This window comes from Felis catus, chromosome D2 (genome assembly GCF_018350175.1).
Source record: "Felis catus isolate Fca126 chromosome D2, F.catus_Fca126_mat1.0, whole genome shotgun sequence".
NCBI classification, from domain to species: Eukaryota; Metazoa; Chordata; class Mammalia; order Carnivora; family Felidae; genus Felis; species Felis catus.
This window is the reverse complement of record NC_058378.1, coordinates 73,465,430-73,484,908: the sequence shown is the minus strand read 5'-3', so window position 1 is coordinate 73,484,908 and position 19,479 is coordinate 73,465,430. Positions and strand designations below refer to the sequence as shown.

Genomic DNA, 19,479 nt, shown 5'->3' with positions numbered 1-19,479 from the left:
GGAAAACACGGCATCCTAAAGAAACAATTAGTTTAGAGAGAAAAATGTCGAGAACGTGTTAAATCCTAAGCCGTCGCTGTTGCGGATGTCCCTTCATTCTCAGAGTATCACTTTGTCCTTCTTCTTTCCTGCCCTGCCTCTTCCAACAGTTACACATTAGTTAATGTCAGTTCAAACTGGAGAACAACTGCTCAAGGATCAGTGGACGACTGGGTTTTCCGCCGGTAATCCTTAAATCACGTAGATGTAGTGCTGAATGACCTGGTCAGTAACCCTGGAAACAAGCCACTGCATGCGCCTCCAGACACCCCCACCCCCACCCCCACCCCCAGGGCCTCGGTGCTTTCCTGCAAGGTCACGAGCTATGAGAGTGCTTGCCGGCCAGGCTCGCCCAGGCTCCTGCCTTCGCCCGGGGCGCCCGAGTGGCACATAGCCCCGGGCGCTTGTTCAGCCGTAATTGCCCGAACAGTTTACCTGCAGAAGTCAAGCCTGCCTTAAGAATGCTAATTTAACTGCATCTTTTCTAAATTCCTTGACGTTTGTTGTTGATACCGTTGTGGTTATAATTAGTGTCTTAGAGCTTTTGACTGGCACTTAGGACTGGCGCTGGTGGCATGCGTATTTCCCAGAAAGCGCAGGCTGCGAAAGTTGAATGTCTTGGTCTAATCTGTACATGAGCAGCAAACCTCTCTCTCCCTCCCTTCCCCCCCCCACCCTCCCCTTTCTACCTCTCCCTCCCATTCCCTCTTTCCCTCTCACTGTCCACTTTTAAAAAATTGGAACAGGATCTTATTCTTTGAATAACTTTTGAGAGGAAAGGGTTATAGGTCGCTGTTAATCACTTCCCATTTCTTGATGCGAGAGAACTTAGCTTTGCCTCTTTTCCAGGAACCAGAGGCCAGGGAGTCCCCCGCAGGCTTTCTCTTCATCTCCGTCCCCTGTGGAAGGAAGTGGGACAGGGGAGGAGATCACGGGTCTTTCTTTGAAAACCTCGTGCTAGATTTTCCCTCCGGTGAATTAGTGGAGGGATCCACGGAGACTGTGAGGGAGTGAGGGGCGGGCAGACATTACCCAGAACTGCATTTCAAATCGCTGTGTCCACGGTGTGGCCAGAAGAGAAGCCCTCTGAGCTTTCTAACCGCTTCGGTAGCCGGTGATGCTAACGTTCTCCCGTGAAGCCCGGTTCTTGGCCGACCCCTGCCCCTGGCTCCGTCCTGAGATCCCCGCAGCAGGCCCCGCGGCCTCTGCCTGGAGCTGTCGGAGCTGAGAGAGGTTTCTGCCCTGTCGCTTGCTTCCTGCTCTGTGCTGCTGCCTTCCTGGTCGTCGCTCGCTGTTAGAGGCCCGGCGACGCGAGTGGAGAACAGTTCCGTGTAAAAGGTTCTGAATACTTGGAAATTGAATCTTTGGAATCGAAATCTTTTCTCTGTGTGGTGACGACAGGAAGTAACAAAATGGCATTTAGAAGATGCTAGCTCGAGTCCTTATGCCTTGACTGTTTCTCCTAACTGTCTGTTTAACTGCCACTTGGGAACACTAACATGTCTAATCTTTTTTCCTAACCGTAAGACATAGACCTCACTTAAAAAAAAAAAACAACAAAAAAACCCCAGTAGTCCATATAAGTTGCCAACACTTTGCCCCGTAAAAATCTCGGTTTAGACTTTTAAAACTGAATTACTAATTGTGCTTTCTTTTTAAAATTGTAGCCAGAATCTTCAAAAGGCTCTGAGAGTGCCGTGAATGAGCTAAAAGGAATACTGGTAAGAATAGACCTTTGGTTTTATTATTTTTAGTTCATGGGACCATGAAAGGAGAATATTTTTGTAATCTATTTCTCTGAATAATTGGTTGTGAGGCGTTTCATTTTCATTTGCCATAACCCTCAGTTCTTTCCGATAGCTCGCTTGATTGCTCTGTGGACGCCTCCATCGGGCATGTTAATGTCTGTTATGTGTCACTACTCTGCTGTTTCTGTTCTAGAAGAATGGTTGCACTTGCACCAGAATCATTATTTCCTGTTCTTGCCCTCCAGTCCTTGCTTGCCAGCTTCAAGATGAAGTGACCAGATCTAAGGACCAGGGCATGCTGGGTCATAATGGAAACACAGTAGAGACTCTTGCGTGGATAGTGCTTGATTTGAGGGCCTGAATGTGGAACCTTTGGTACCAAAATGTAAATCTGAGCTCCTACCCAAATATCCGCATATGCTACGATCAGGGTCGCAGTCTGCTTTTCCTCACAGTTTAAAAAATTATCTGGTGATAAATTGGAGAATAGAATAAAAGTCCCTTTCTTTATGCTACCAACTTCATTTTCTACAAGCAACTCCCGTCCGGTGGAGAACAGGCCTAATGCCCGTCTCCAGCCAGTTTTCCTCTTTCCAAAGCATATGAGCTTTTGCCAGCAGAACACAAGAGCGCTGCCCTGTCGGGCACTTGCTGTCAGAGAGGAACGCCTCACTCCGAAAATGTTACCAGATACTGAGGGCTCTGTTCTCAGATCCTGTTACGGTCTCAATCCCAGTTATTATGCACAGTAAGTCAACAAACGTGGGGGCGGGGGTACAGAACTAATATTCCCGTGTGTGTTGTTACTGTGCTAATTACGCATTGCATGGAGACATCCACATAATTGTGGTAAACAATTATTTTCATCAAGCATGAAACAGCAGACTTAACTCAGAATGGCTTAATTAGTCTGCTTTACTTTTAGGTGAGTGGCGTTAGTACTGAAGAGAGGTATAGCCTCCCTCACAGTGGTGTTCCACCTACGGAATGAAGTGTTAAACCCATTGAAAAAGTAGCGTGGTTATTATCCAACGGATTCTTTATTGAGAAAATCTTGTTATCCAGCGAGAACTCCCTACGCTAGGCCCTTTTGTTGTCTCTGCATTAGAATGCTAATTCCTGTTGATGAAGATGCCCTAGAATAGAGTTCTGACCATCAGTGAAAGAGTAAACTACACTGAGGTTGACTATTTAAAAATCAGGTTTATTTGAAAACATCAGACATCTGTCTAAGATACAGATGATATTTGATGAGCTAAGATATCCCACTCCTGATAATGCTAGATAGTAGCAAGTTTACTGAATTATAGCGTCGCTCTTAAAGATCATGTTCACTATACATTTTGTGCCACTTCAAGGAGAGAAGTTTGCAGAATAGGTTTTTGGGAAATAATTTACAAATTATAAAAATTGTCAAAACCTCTTTCTTTTCTGCAAATTACCCCCATCCTTCATGCTCTGGATGGATTATTAGATTTCTCTACTGGATCTGGCGTTAATGTGCCACTAATAGCTGTTAATTCTGGCGTGTTCTTTCTTTCTTTTTTTCTTTTTTTTAATGTTTATTTATTTTTGAGAGAGAGAGAGACAGACAGACAGAGTGTGAGTGGGGAGGGGCAGAGAGAGAGAGAGGGAGACACAGAATCTGAAGCACGCTCCAGGCTCTGAGCCATCAGCACAGAGCCCAATGTGGGGCTCAGACTCACAGACCGTGAGATCATGACCTGAGCTGAAGTCTGGGGATGCTTAACCGACTGAGCCACCCAGGTGCCCCCTGGCAATGCTCTTTCTTTGCATTAATTGTTTTTAAAAAGTGGAACTCACTTTTCTCCCTTACTCTTCTTTGCCAAATGGCAACTCTCCAGTTACCCCCATGGAGGTTCCCTTTGACGGAGGATTTATAACCCCTTGTCACTTGGGGCCGAGAAAGCTTACAGCTTCTTGTAAGAGAGAGAGAAAGCAAGCCCCCTTCAGGTGGGGCTTTATTGGTGCTTCTTGCTGGTGCGTAGCCTATTGGGGTTATCAGAGTTCGTACCCAGCAGCACAGACCCAGCAGCGCACGTGACCCTGCCTCACGGTTGTGGCACGTGAGAAGCAAACCTGGAAAGAGCATGGAGAGCGTGCCCACTGGCACTGCAGTGAGAGCCAGTACCTGTTACGAGAGACCAAGAAACCAAGGAACGCCGTGTTCAGTTCTGTAGAACAGAAGCCAGGAATAAACTGGTGTTTTTGCTGAAATCAGATGTGACCTGAGTTGGAGGGACATCATAAGAGATGTCCTTAAATGTCCTTAACAGATTTGGCCTTTTGCTGAAAGCACATGAGTAGGAAACACATGTCTGGTTTGGCATTTGGAAAATCTCACTCTGTTTGCATGTGGACACTTCCCAAGTCCATTGCTACAGTCTCAGTGTGGACTGAACTTATTTCTCCAAGCCCGTTGACACTGAACTTTTAAAAGTTGTAGATTAAAAAGAAAAATCTATGGTTTACTTCTCCTAGTCACACAAGGTTTTTTGGAGGTTTTGGAAGCCTGTCAAGTCACCCCAGTCATGTGAATGTCACTCTCAGTGGACACAGCGATGTCTGAAGAATAAATCCATACAGATTGATCTAAAAGTCTCTTTCAAGTTCAGTTGTCTCTAAATCAAACAAAAACAACTTTTTTAATGTTTATTGACTTTTGAGAGAGAGAAAGCAAGCAGGGGAGGGGCAGAAAGAGAGGGAGACAGAGAATCCCAAGCAAGCTCCGCACTGCCAGCTCAGAGCCCGACGTGGGGCTTGAACTCACAAACTGTGAGATCATGACCTGAGCCAAAATCAAGAGTCGGACACTCAGCCAGCTGAGCCACCCAGGTGCCCCTAAACAAAAACAACTTCTAAGAAATTCTCTTTCAGGTTTTTCCCAGGCACTTTTCAGTTTTTCAGGGTACCCAGGAATTATTGGATAGTTGATTTTGCCAACCAACACTTAGATAAGTCAGTGTCATGAACGTTTGACCAACATGGGGACTAGGATTGAACGCTGGCTTGGGAATCAGAAGGCCTGCGTTCAAGTCCAGCCCTATCACTGACTTACTGTGGGGCCTGGCCCAAACCCCAAGGCTCACTGAGTTTGAATTCTCTTTTCTGTAAAGTGGAAGGAATTCTGTGTACCATATGGTTTCTAAGTTAATTTCTGATTCTCAGACTTTATGATGATAACATAAATAGATAATTTAGACAATCTTGGTACTTTATTAGCTGAGCTCCTTGGTCATTCCAGTTGAGAATCATGTAGACATCTTTCTTTTCTCCCCAAGTGTCTGCATATTTCAAGTTCACTCCCATACTAGCTGAGTCAGTCACATCAGTCAGTGGATGGAGAAAAAAGTTTTGAGATTCAAAGATGAGAACTTGGAAAACAGAACTTTTCAGTATCAGGTGTGATGAGAGGGTAGCTCACCACAGAATTTGGGGGATTAATGCTGTTATCCAAATAAAAAGGAGAGAATATTGTGAGGGAGAAATTCTTCCTTAAAAGATATCCTTGCAAGGTGTATGTGTGCATATATGTACACAGTCACATATCTTTTTCTTTTTCTTTTTTTTTAAATTTTTTTAAATGTTTTTATTTATTTTTGAGACAGAGCCAGCATGATCAGGGGAGGGGCAGAGAGAGAGGGAGACACAGAATCTGAAGCAGGCTCTAGGCTCCAAGCTGTCAGCACAGAGCCCGATGTGGGGCTCGAACTCACGGACTGTGAGATCATGACCTGGGCTGAAGTCGGATGCTTAACCAACTGAGCCACCCAGGCGCCCCAACACATATCTTTTTCTTGAATTAACTCCAGCCTCTGGGAAAATTAAAGACTGTTCTTGACATTCAAATGATGTAACAGTTTCATGAGTTATTTTAGTACTAATGGCCCTATATTTTTCAAATAATCTATTTACAAATGTACAGCTGGTAAGTTTTTGAAACTTGTAAATGCATGATTTGGGAATAGTTTTTCTAATATGGTTTTTTTTTTTTTTTCAAATTTATCTTAGTTGCCTTTTGTTCTATTTTCTTTACCTTGTCCGTATTGATCCTATTTTACTATTTAACTCTTCTGTGAGTAGGTGCGGTTCTGCATTGTTAACTGTGAAATAAACAAACCACATCATCTAATTTTTTAAATTATAAAATCAGCCATTACAGGGTTCCATGTAACATGATTTTCCTTTGAGTATATTTCTAGGTGAATTTTTGCAATAAAGGAAAAGCAGGTACTTCTTGGGGAGGGGGGAGGTATCATATGCTTGTTACAATGTAAGCCTTATTTCACATGTGTATTTTACACATTACTCTTAGCTGGGCAGCTGATAGCGAAAGAGTAACATCTCCTCATCTTGTAAGTCACTCCCCCCCCACCCCCAGCCCCATCAGGCTGCTTTTCAATGCCTTTACCCAGTTAGGGGAGAAACCTTTCTAGACAAAACATAATAACCTGTATCATGTGAGATTTGTACCTACCTAATTTTACAAGCTACTTTTTTTGTTTTATAGGCCAAAGAAGAAACATGAGTTAACCGTTTTTAGCCAGTAGAATTCTTAGAATCCTTCAGGAAGTTGGAAGGGGGCAGGAGCAGAATGAAGGCTGAGGTGACAAAGGCCAGCCCCGTTGGTGGCCTTGGTGGGCAAAAGCTGCCACCGGCCCTGGCGAGCTATGCCAGACCTGAGGTTCTGATCTGTTCCGACACAAAGATTGTGGATCCTCCTGGCTTTTTTTCCCCCGCCAAGCACGTGGCCCAGCTAAGGAAGGGCATTTCTTACGAAAGGAAACGGGCCCCCGGTAAGGGTGCAGTGCTGAATCCTTACACACGAGGTGTGAATTATGTCACCCAGTGCTCTGTGCAAACACGTGACTGGGAACGAGACATAGAAAGCCATAGTCCTCCCTCTGTAGCACGCTTCCCAGAGGAGCCGGGACAGGGAACCACCTCCTGGGTCTTTCTCTGCTGCCTTGGAAGTCAGAACCAATTTCAGCAGGCACACAGCTTCGCGGCATCTCTTGTCTCCTTCGGCGTCTTCTGGGCCCTGAGTGACATCTCCGCTGCCTCCTCTGTTAGGAATGTGGGATGGCGATGCGGGGCCCTTCCTTGCTTCCCTGTGTCATTATAACCTCTCCTCTTTCACAATGAAGTCAAGGTGTCTCAGGGCAGTGCTTCTTTGGCTCTAGGCCACGGGAGAGCACCACGTGCCTCCTCTGGCGGCCACGACACCATTGCCACCACTTGTGGAGCCAGGGTCATTCTGAAGACTCAGCCACACTTTTTCAGGGCCGCAAGGATTCGGGTTCAGTAGCTCGTGGCTGCTGTATCAAGAAAACCTTCTCAGGTGAGTTCAATATGTGCTTCTCTCTCCACACGACGGATCAACACATACCCGCCTCTTACTCATCGATGTGCGGGCACCTCCTCCCGCCGAGTTCCTAGTTAGCCCATCTCGTCCTGTTCTTTTGATGTGAAAGCTGACATCTTACATCCTCAGTAGCATCTTCTTAAACGATCCAACACCGTGTGTCGTCGAAGATACACACACGAGAAAAAGAATATACGTGTATACAACAAATTCATTCCGTTTCCTAATTCCATTCAATCTCTGGTAATGTTTTGCTGGTTTGATTTTTGTATTCTTCTGTATATTGTTATGAAGCCATTAACCTTTTTGTTTTGTTTTTGTTTTTGTTTTTTCACTTTAGGGGACACTTAACAAATCCACTAGTTCAAGAAGCTTAAAATCCCTTGCCACTGAAAACAGTGAGACTGAGTTAGAGAGGATTTTGCGTCGCAGAAAGGTGACAGCAGAAGCAGATAGCAGTAGTAAGCTGGTTTGAATTCTCCGCAGCTCTACCCTTCCTCTCGGAAACATTCTCCTTTAAGCCTCTTTGTAACACGAAATGCTCTTTTTATAATTATTAAATTTGTTTTTAATGTGAGTGAGAAGTATCGGATGGGCAAAGGTACTTATGGATATCCCCTAAGAACTGGTGTGTTTTCGCTTTTTGCTGTGTGTGTACATTGTCTGTTTGTAGGTAACCAGGGTTTTAGAGATCGGGCTTGCTTCACGCAAGATACCCCGGTATGAAGATATTCAGGATGGGCTTTGGCAACAGTGTAGCGGGAAGGAGTCCTCGCTCTGCTGTTGGCGAGCGGCTGGCCGGTAAATTGCTCAACTTCTCTGTGCCTCGGTTTCCTCATCTGTGAAATGAGGGTAATAAAAGCGCCACCCCATCGTGTTATTCTAAGCATCAAGTTCGTCAGTCAGTACACGAGGAGTGCCGAATAGCTCGCGTGGCCCAGAGACAGCGCAGGATAGTCAGTAATCAGGGTAGTCACGACGCATCAGTTACAAATGCACGAGCATCATTTTTAGCCTTCAGATCCGTTCTGTTTGCTGTCTCTGCCCGCGAACCGGGTGGACGACGCATTTTGGCTCTGTCGCCAACTAGAAACGACCATCTGAGCGAGCCTGGAGCTCACAGGCTGCGTTTGCGTCACGGTATGCACGTGCGAGACCTCAAGGCTAACTGTGTGTGTCTTCCGGTTTTTTCCATCAGCTTGGTCACGGGAATTAGCAGAAACCTGTATGAGGTTTTTCCCTTGTGGCCAGGAGGCTGGCTTTGAAAAACTACCCCAAAGTAGCATTAACCAGCCACCGTGGCTAATGGGCTGAACCTTTTAGACTCCATTCAGCCAACTCTGTTTGGTCCATTGTGACAGTTTAAATCTGCACTGAGTCATGTTCACCAAGTTTAAGTTGCTAGAACAGGAAGGATTGGGGTTTTTGATAATCAAGGTCTAGTTTCCACGTAGGGATTTTACTCAAACAATTTAGTAAATTTGTTCTTTGAACTGGAAGCAGCATAAAATACCAGCCAAACCTTTCTTATAAAAAGATTAGATCTGTTTTCCTCTTAAAAAAAAAAAAATTCAGCCGTTCAGTTTTTAGTTTGGTTTGGAAATTCTGCTGTTAACATCCTGCAAGAATTCTCTCCCCGCCCCCCCCCCCCCCGCCCCCAGAACAACCCCCTCTCAGGAAAATTAAAGGATGCTGTAAGAGATTTTTTTTTTCTTAGAATTGCTTTATAAGCATTTACCAGCCTCCACCATGAATCGTTATTCATTTTTCTGACAATCACTTCTTCTGACATTTCATCCTTGAAGTATTCCAAATAGCCATCATGATTTTTTAGGACTTTGTGGATCCAATTTTTGTTTTCAGTCATTTACATTTTGTATTTTGTTCCCATGGAAGCATCCCTACTTCACTCACGACTTAGTCAAATGTGCAGCACTATTTCAAAGTTAGTTTTCAATGGGAGAGACAAACATTTTCATTTTAGTCACTATGGGAATTTGAATACTTCAAAGACTGGACAAAGAAAGGTAGGAACACATTGTATAGGCGTGTGAGAATCTTTCATTTTACTTACTTTATTCCATGAATATATAAATATTCAATGTATCATTTGAGGAATGTTGTAATAAGGCATATAGTCAATGGAATCATCAGTATTTGGATAGAAAAACAAGAACTCTGTAATTGGCAGAGTGGAGAGGAATCCTCTCGAGGAGAGAGACTTGTAAATGAGCAGAAATTTTCTTTTGAGCTCCCTAGTAGCCAAAGCAAAAACAAAAGCGCCAGTGGGAAGAGGAAACCAACCTCCAAACTCTATCACCTAGAAAAGAACTCATCCTTTTTCTTTTTTAAATGGTGCCGATGTTTTTCTAGCATCAAATTGGAAGAGGTATTTACCAAATACATCTCTGTATAAGGGTCGTGGAATGACAAAGTGAAAATCCGGGAGGGGACTGTAGAGAGGGAACGAGAAGCTAAACTTAGCACAGCTGTTTGCTGCGTGCTGCATGGTGGGAGCACATTACAGAGATGAATTTGATAGGTTTATGGCTTCAGGTACGTGTGAATCTTTTGAGCAGCTTTCCTTCTGTACACAAAGGCTTATGGGAAAGCTAATGTGAGGTCCCAGAGTGGAGAGAGGAAGCATCATGGGAGCGGCAGGGGCGGCCAGAGCTTTGCAGACCTCAGACCCCAGGATAGTTGGTCTCTCCCTCAGGGACCAGTGACGCCCCTTTTGCTTTAGAGTTTCTTTTATCAGACCGAACTGATACTTTCAAGACTCGTGGCCTGCCAAGCTGACATTTCAAAGGGCAGCAAGTGCCTCTTGGAAAACATTGGGCAGCTTAAACAGGATGCCGTAATAATAATGTTAAACGTTCTGTATTTTTCTTTATTTCTTTTCCATATGTAAGAAAAAACAGGAGCTGTGGCCCAGCTCACCCACGCTCCATCGTTTGTAGCTGGCTTCACTTGCAGAAGCAGCAGCAGGCATCGGGGTATTCAGAAGCAGATCTGAGGACGGATTGTTCAAAGCTGTCTAGCGTTGTAGTCAGCAACTACCCAAGGGCAGAACAGAGCGGCTCAGAAGCCAATCTCGAATTCACCTTCGTATTTTTATTTTGGGGATCTTTCTTGATCTTCCCACTCTTCTGTCTTCACTTGCACATCCCCATGCACCTGGAGGCTTGTCACAGCTTGAATCAGGATATTCAGTAACGTCACAAGCTTGTCCGGCCAGATGGTATCGTGGAAATAAATGAGGAAGACAGACACCCAGTGCTTTGGGAACTGAGGCTTTCCCTTAGACCAGAGGGGGTCTGTGTCTCCCGCAAGGAGCGAGGCCATCAGAGGTACAGCAACGGGATGGCGGAACAGTCTCGCAGCCACTCTTTAGGGGTTTTTTTTTCAAATCAGAACTTCATTTTTGGAGTTGATAGGTTATACTGTTGGAATACCTGAGACTCATTCGTATGTAAATGTGAGCATGAAATTCCGGAGCCTAATATTAATGACCAAAAACCAGCTAGCGTTTTGGATGGTCCCTGGTAGCACTTACCGTTTTAGGAGATGATCCGACATGGCTTCGGGAAGATGAGACCCCTCCCAAGTTTTGCCCTCTTTTCAGTGACACCTTGCAGGTTGTCCTCTCGCTTAATTTTTAGAAGTTCTAATTTTGTGTGTACATTTATGACTTATTACATAAATCTTCTCGTCTTACAAAGATTTCTTCTGAGGTTTCAAGAAAGACATATTAGAATCTTGCTTTGAAAAAAGCTGGCTAGGATAGTATCTTTCTAACTGAGAGTAGAAAACAGATAATGAGAGAACTTTGCTCCGGTGCCCGGGAGTTTTGGATTGGTACGCCAATAATTTCAGGAACAAGCACTGTTGTAGTCATTTAATCCTGTCCCAAAGAGCAGAAGAATCCGAGAGGTAAACAGCCAACCTCTTTGCCACCTAATTTTTAGAATCCTGTGTCTGTATTTTAACAGGAAATAAATCCACTTACTTCTCAATCACATTAAAATGAAAAATGTTCATAAAAGCCGTTTAATGCTTAAGAAGCCTCCATGAGCCTTTTAAAAAGAGCCTTTGACATTGTTCCATTTGCTGTTTGAAACGCAGAGCTGAGTTTGGGGAAGAATTAACTCTTGAGAGGCCAAATGGTTCAAGTAGGGCTGTCAGAAAGCCATGCTCTGAGAAGAAAAGAGTTTTCACAATTCCGGTATTAATAAGGACTCTGGTCAGTGAGGGAACCCTGGCCTGGGGTTTTGTGCTTTCTTAAAGGCCTGGACATAATTTCTCAGCGTGGTCCTGGTGCCCTGAAAAGCAGTAGTACCACGAAAGCAGAGCAAATTCCTAATAGGAACATTTTGCGGCATGCTCTCGAAATTTTAAACAAAACTTGGCCTCTCGCTTCCTGAGGGATTTTCGGCTAATCTGTTTTTCAGTGCCATATTAATAAGCATTGCACAGAATTATTAAACTTGAGGTATGTGTTTGGTTTTAAGGTCCAACCGGGATATTAGCCACCTCAGAGTCCAAATCCATGCCAGTGTTGGGTTCTGTATCCAGTGTAACAAAAACAGCCTTGAACAAGAAAACTCTGGAGGCAGAATTCAACAGTCCGTCCCCCCCAACACCTGAGCCAGGTGAAGGCTCGTGTAAATTGGAAGGATGTACAAGTTCCAAGGTCACATTTCAGTAAGTAATGATGCTCTTTACTAAGTAAGTGTGTAGAAGAATCTGTGATGACTTAACTGTGTGTTACTTTGCTTTATTCCCCTTCAGAGAGATTTGGGTTGAGTTAGCCAGTAACTACCCTCCTTCCTCCGTTTGATGAGCCAACTTGTGATTCTAGGCTCCTAGCTCAGAGGTCTTATTCTGATCCAGAGCAGACAGGTGTCGAGAGAATCCCTTCCCCTCAACTGGTTTGGCAACCCGGTTCTTCTTCTGCACAGAGAATTGACGAATTATTCGGTGTCGCAAGGAGCTTAATCATTCTTCCAGGATTAAATGCTCGGATCATCCCTCTTAATGATTTCTGAGCCACCGAGGAAGATGCTAGATCTTCCAGGAGGTAGTAGATATCCTCTTCACGTGTACTTTGAAGGGGACATTTTCAGAACCTTATTTTCTGGTCCTCAGTCAACGGTGTGCCTTAAATATGGTTCCCTCTCGAGAGTGAAGAGATCCTATGTAAAGAGTGATCTCTGCAGACTTGCTCTGAAAGTGGCACCCTGCCAAAGAGTAAATCCTGCTGTTCAATGTGCTGCGGACGGATCCGGTGGAGGGGCGGTTTGTCTTACAGCAAAGACAAGCTCTTCTCGGAATTCCTCTAGTTTCGCTGTAGCTCTCTTGCCAGACGGTCAGCTGGTTTGCCACTTGAAGAAAAGGAAGAGGTGAGACAGATCAGGTCAGCCGAATATTGTAATCATGGTTAATTGAAACCTCAGATTTCCTGTTCCATCAGGAGAGAAAGAACCCTTTTCTGTAGCTGTACCTGTCCTGGTGTAAAAGGTGAAGCCTGGACAAACGAAGTGGAAATTCAATTTAGGTCTATTTTTGCCAACTCGTATTTTCTTCCACTCTTGTGTTGCTCTCGCCGGGCACGATTAACTTTTTTCCCCCCCTCTTTTGGAATGAATGGACTTCTTTGCCGATTTACAGTTTTATCTCATTTCATTGTGTTTAATTAAAAGCACACTTTCTCCTGCGGTCATGTGTTTCCTTTCTTTTGACTGGGGTCATTTGAACTATTCCAACAAAAAGATGATCTATATTCATTCTTCATCTTTCCTATTAAATTTGTTCAACACCTAATTTGACATCAACAGTCTGGCTGCATTTGAACCAATACCCAGACACAAAAGCAATTTGGCCGAGACAGGTTAGTTGCTGAGATGTGCTTCAGCGTGCGCGTATAGATTTTTTTTTTCCCTTTACCATTTTATACAGATAATCTTAATCAGAAAATACTGCAACTCCTTCCTCCTTTTGTCTGTCTTTTATTCTCCAAAAGTAAGTGGAAATTACATTTCCAAGAAAGGAAATGAAATAATTGCAGGCCCAAGGTCTGCAAAATGTGTGTTGAATTGACAGTGAAAAGGATCCGTGTGTTGACAGACACAGTTGTTAGATGCCATAAAGGCCTAAGTGAAGCTCAATTTATTTCTCATCTTGCTTGTTCAATGACTGCTTAAGAGACACATTTCAATTTAATTTAGCTACTTAAAGCACTAATACAAATACTCTGTGCGGCTGTATTAACTTTTAAACTTTGTAACCTAATGCTTGATTATTCAGTTCTTGACATTCTTCAGCTGAAATAACCAATGCCATGTATTTTCATATTGACAGTCATTTAGCAAGGAAGAGCGCCTTTCTGAAAAATCTGTGTCTTAAGTATAATTAGGCTATCCAAATGAATCTGACGATTTTGCGCATGTACATGGTAATTATTCACTTCGCAGACAGGCACACTTCATTTATGTTTAAACCTAGGTTTGTTTGTTTTTTTTTTTTAAATGAGCGAAAGAAGTTTAACTTAATGCAGTTGCGTGTAAGCTTTAAAAGCAAAAGCTCATGTGATCTATCAGGATTCCCGGAAACTGGTCTGGCTGCCAGGAATGAGAAGGGTTATTTTCTGTCTGGCTTCGACTAGTAAGTTTGCTCTGTTATCCCAACCATAAGGTAGAGGCAACCACATTGTCTCATCTCATAGACCCACATTGTCAAAGCACTTGAAAATCGGATCAGCAATCCAAAAGTGAAATCCAAAACTGTCTCTACTCTAATAATTGCATTTTTATTTTGATCTGTGGCCAAACTACCGTGGTGCTTCAGCCTAATGGCTTTTTCTATTCTTGACGGGGAATCAAGGTCAAGGGAGGAAAACAATCACACTATCCTCTAATACATACGTTTTCTCTTTCTCTCGCTCTCACCCCTACACACACACCCAGTCCCTACCACCCTGACACCCCCCCCCCCCCGCCCTCCCTCTCCTTTGACCTCTCTGGCCGGGTATCTCTTCCCCCTAGCCCTTTGCTTTTGCTGTCCCCTCTGCCTTATATGTCCTGCCCCCGTGGCTACCTGCCATGCTGTCTCATCTCCATCATTTCTTTGCCCTAATGTCATCTTTTCAATAAGGCCTACCCTGACACCCCGTTCAAAACTGTACCTCCTGTTCCTCTAAACTCTGATTCCCCTCACCATACTCCATTCTTCCCCTGCTAGAATGTCAGCTCCATGAGGGTAGGAGTTTTTTGGTTTGGTTTTTTTGGTTTTTGTTTCTTTCTTTGGTCTGTCCACTGGTATATCTCAAACACCTGGGAGAATTCTGGAAATTCTGTATATACTTGTTGGACAAATGAACAAATGAGTCCATTTTTAGTATTACTAGAACAGCAGAATATCAATTAATTAGGATACTCACTTAACCAGCAATCCCCCTCTTACTCAGCAGCCCCACAAACACACAGGCTAAATATTAGAGATTTTTGTTTCTCTATGGTTGACTTCTTGTCTTTTTTAACATTTTTTTTAAATGCTCAGGGGTCATTTCCAGTCAGCTCAATTTTGTAGAACTTCTGCATCTTTGTACCTACATAAGATCAAGTTATCAGAGACAACAGCATACCCAGTTATAAAAGAAAGAATCAGCTATGCTCACTTCTGTGGCCTAAGGTGGACAGGATGGATTGAAAACCTACTAAGAAGGGTTTTAAAAGAATAGAAACAAAGGTGTTTTCTGTGTAAGACCCTCACTTGATCAGAAAATTGTTAACACCAAGCTATTCCTGGAAAGGTTTTTTTTTTCTTTCAATAAATTCCTAAAATCAACATATATGTGTATTCCAAATAATTGAGTAACTCCAGTCCAGTAAATTATAGTGCCAGAAATATATGGATTTATTTCCTAGGGCCTTATGGGATGGCAAGGGATAGCTTTAATACTTAATTGCAAGGATTAATTAAAATTAACATTCTTGTCACCAGCCTAAGCAGAGCAAGGGTTATTATTTTTAAGAAAAAAGAAGAAAAAGAAAGGAAAAGATAATCAAGACTTAGAGAAGCCTGATTATTTCTATTTTAATAATAGCTTTAGAAATATTTGTGTCCTGTTAATTATTTCTAATAAGTATATACTATCTGGTAATAATATCTTGAATCTAATAGCAAATTTGAATTTCATTAATTCTGATTCTTTAAAAAAAATTGTTTAATGTTTATTTTTGAGAGAGAGAGAGAGAGAGAGAGAGAGAGAGAGAGAGAGAGAGTGCAAGTGGGGAAGGAGCAGAGAGAGAGGGGGACACAGAATCTGAAACAGGCTCTAGGTTCTGAGCTGTCAGCACAGAGCCCAAAGCGGGGCTTGAACCCACGAACGGTGAGATCGTGACCTGAGCCGAAGTCGGACGCCTAACCTGAGCCACCCAGGCACCCCAATTCTGATTACTTCTAATTCAGGCAGGAATAATGATAATAATCTCCCTTTATGCTATGAGGGGTAAAGAGGGGCCAAGCAAAATAAATAAATAAGGAATGCATACATACATAAATACGCAACCAGCCAACAAACCTGGTTTTTGCTTTCATGCTCTTTTCTTTTGACAGAGTAATCTGACCATGTTAAATGTATAGTAAGACTCATTGATTCAAGCTGATCTATGGGTGGGATGGTCAATATAAGATAGGGAGAATTCCAAATTATAGATTTTTTTCAGAGATAACTGTTTTATTACTTCCAGGCAGCTACAATACCCGGCAAGAGGCTGAGTGTTTCACAGGGTCAGAAAGATGAGGATGGTTTGTATTTTCGCCCGGAGAAGCCTCGAGACTGGGGAGGGGTGTAGCAGGGAAACGCGGTGCGCTCGGTTTTCTAAGCCTGTGCCTTTTCCATGTGTGCACCGGGTGGCAAGGAGCGTCAGTTCATTGCCGGAACTGGAGCTCGACTGGGTTTGCCATTTGTGGTCTTTAGGACCTTAGACAAGATACTGAGCCCGTGATCCTGTTTCCGCATGTGTAGAGTGAGGGTACCAACACCCACCTTGTGGGGTTGTCATGTGACTTGCGTGATGTATGAAAAATATCTCGGTGAATTCTTTTCTTACGTTAAAATTGTAATGTTGGACCATTGCTGCGGAATCACGGGCCAGAGTTGAGTTCAGAGCTTAGACACTGGACACCTGCGTTATTGACTGGGCCAGGTTTTCTTGGGAAGGTCACACAGCCTGTTTTGTTTTCTTTTTGTTGTGTGTTTTCTCACCTAAGATTGAGACAAGTAGATTAGGCCCTCTCCAGAGCTCCCCAAAAGCTCTAGCTTTCCTAAGTCCTCACAAATGTGGTTGCTTAGCAAAGATGTTCACAGTTAAGGAACAAGAGGGAAGCATGTATTTTCTGCCTGCAACGTGTCCCTCAGTATAGATTTATGGTAAAACCTACAAACCCAGGATTGTAAAATAATTTTTAAACTACCTTACCAGAATTTACAAATCCAAATCTAAATGATAGTTATCCTTCAGAGAAGTACTCTTGGGGATCAGCATACTCACTTGAACCCAATGGCTGTTGTTCCAGATGCTTTCAGACCTGCCTGGGTTAGAGATACATGATCACACAGGAGATAAATTGGATAGGTGGTCCTAAAAGAGAATTAGTGCTAGCACTTCACGTGGGCAAGGACTATTTTAATCTCCATTGTATGGTCAGTGTCTGTTTCGAAATGACTCTGGCTTTTGAAGCTGGATTCATTTTTTGAAATAGTCATCAGTTTGCCACAATTGCAGATGTATATATACGTATATATATTTTTAATTTTTTTAAATGTTTATTCATTTTTGAGAGAGACAGAGCATGAGCAGGGGAGGAGCAGGGAGAGAGGGAGACACAGAATCCAAAGCAGGCTCCAGGCTCCGAGCTGTCAGCACAGAGCCCGACGCGGGGCTCAAACTCACAGACTGTGAGATCATGACCCGAGCCAAAGTCAGACCTGAGCTTAACCGAATGAGCCCTCCCCAGGCACCCTGCACAGGTATACATTTTTAATGTGACACAGCGTACCTGGATATGGGTGAAGTCATCTTCCATTTTAATCCTGTGTGAAGGCCCTGAAACACGTTAGCTCCATTATCAAAGAAAGCAGGAGTCTAATGCTCTTGATGCAGGTGAGGTAAGTTGGGAAAACATTTTGGGGGTAAAAGGCTACAACATTCCATTGTGTATTTTTTTCTCTTTTTTTTTAGTTAATATTTGTTATTCTTCATAACATGTATTATATGTTAAAACATATATTCACATTATAATAATATCTGTCCAAGAGGAGAAGTACTTTAATTGCTACAGGCAGGATATATATGTTGATTACAGATGAGGCAATGGGTCATGGCCCCCGGTTCCACTTTGGAGGTTCTGGACTTTGGAATTTTGCTTCCGTGAGGTTTTGCTGTGATTACTGTATTTCACTGACTATTAAGCCATATACTTCCATGTGTTTTTTTTTTAATTCTTCCGAATGTACAGATTGGACCTATCTCCATTTTACAGATGACAAAACTGAGGCTCGTTGAGGCAAACACTTAGCCCCAAATTCTGTTCCTAATCAAGAGTCGGGTCAGATTTCATTTGAACCTGTTTCGTATCCAACTCCAGAGCCCGTGCTTTTGCACTATAGCCTACTGTGTTGAGTGTATGACGAGCTTGAAGAATGGAGGGAAGAAAATGACTATAAGATTGCGTTCTATCAGAAGCAGTGATTCTGCAGTTAAATCACCCCATTGACCCGGTGACACTCACATCCTGCCACTTTGACCCGACACACTCCTAGGTAGTTCGTCTCTTTCCCGACCCCTTCCTAAGGCTAACCTAATCAATTACAGTACCTCTTCCCAGGGGAAGAAAGTGTTAGCCAGTAAAATAATTCTGAAAAAGGGAGCCAAGCCGAATAAGCACAGAGACTTAAAGAGTAGTTAAAAAGAAATCTTTTAATGTTTTTTTGTGTCAAATGTCCAGTTAAGAGGCAAGCTTCACAAATTTTGCAAAGTACCATATCACAAAACCAGCCCAGGCTGCTTTAGTTTTTGGCATCAGTTTCATTTATACTTTTTTTTAAATTATTTTTTGACATTTTCAGACATTTTGAAGAATAGTTTATTCCCAGGGAGTCAAAAATCTTGAAAGTAATCTGACTCTAATCATTGGTTTAGAAAGGTGTTTTACTAAATGATAATGTGGTAATACAAAGATGAATCACTATGAATCCAGTTGTTTCAAAAACATACATTCTATAGCCCAAAATAAATGTAATTCAGTTTATGCTGTACCTTTTTGAGACACCTCCATCTTTGGTCAATAACTGGTTAGCTCCTTTGAGTTTGTGCCGAAGTGTCCATTGGACATCGTGTTTTTAGGACATCTGTCTTGTAAAGAGAGGCAGGACAAGTGGGCCTTCAGTAGGGACAAAGAGCTGGGCAGAGCTCAGAAAAGAGTTTCGCATCACAGCCAGGCAGAGGCCCAACATGAGCTCCTGTGATCTTTTTTCAACGTTTATTTATTTTTGGGACAGAGAGAGACAGAGCATGAACGGGGGAGGGGCAGAGAGAGAGGGAGACACAGAATCAGAAACAGGCTCCAGGCTCCGAGCCATCAGCCCAGAGCCTGACGCGGGGCTCGAACTCACGGACCGCGAGATGGTGACCTGGCTGAAGTCGGACGCTTAACCGACTGCGCCACCCAGGCGCCCCGCAAGCTCCTGTGTTCTTGCCATCTTGTTTCTCTCTGTCTCTGTAGAGTCTCGTCTACTGGTGGTCCTGCTCATCTGTACTGAGCTTTTATCCATCCGTGTTCACTTTTCCTATTAATCACTTTCAGGAAGGTGAATGTCCTGACAGTTCCAACCAAACAAGGCGGTCAACCTCAAAGATGCGTTCTCATCTCATGTAGTTACTTCTACAAAACCTTGTTTCAAAGGGGAAAACCCGTGTGAAAGTGAACTCGGGTTCCGTTGTGATTGGTGTGCTTCGCAGCGATTTCATAGCTGGGTCTTCATCTCTCGGCCCTCATTCTCAAAGGTCCTGTGAGAACCACGATCGCCAGAGACTCTTGCAGTTAAAGCTTCTCTCACTCATCATGCTTCTTTTCAAACCCCAATCTCCCCACAAAAGTCCAAGCTTTATCAAGCTCTTCTACTTTCCAACCACCAGACAAGGCCGCTAGCTTGCCTTTTTTGTTTGGGAGGTCAAAACAGGCCACGCTGTGCCCTACACGAATTTCAAAAACAAAAACCCGTGAGGCGGTGACCGGAGTTCA

At 43.3% G+C, this 19,479-nt stretch overlaps 1 protein-coding gene across 6 annotated transcripts in view; it reads left to right on the top strand.

The window, feature by feature from the left end:
* Positions 1-19,479, top strand: part of SHTN1 (shootin 1) — a 102,002-nt gene that overhangs the window by 72,899 nt on the left and 9,624 nt on the right. For 2 of the 6 annotated variants that reach the window (XM_023240983.2, XM_023240982.2), the window contains 3 exons: positions 1,707-1,760; positions 7,514-7,634; positions 11,685-11,877. In XM_023240983.2, the coding sequence (XP_023096751.2) occupies positions 1,707-1,760; positions 7,514-7,634; positions 11,685-11,877 (368 nt within the window). Of the gene's footprint in view, positions 1-1,706; positions 1,761-2,032; positions 3,430-7,513; positions 7,635-11,684; positions 11,878-11,964; positions 12,892-19,479 lie in introns of those variants that run through there. The other 4 variants (XM_045040731.1, XM_045040732.1, XM_045040733.1 and 1 more) reach the window with 4 other exon arrangements.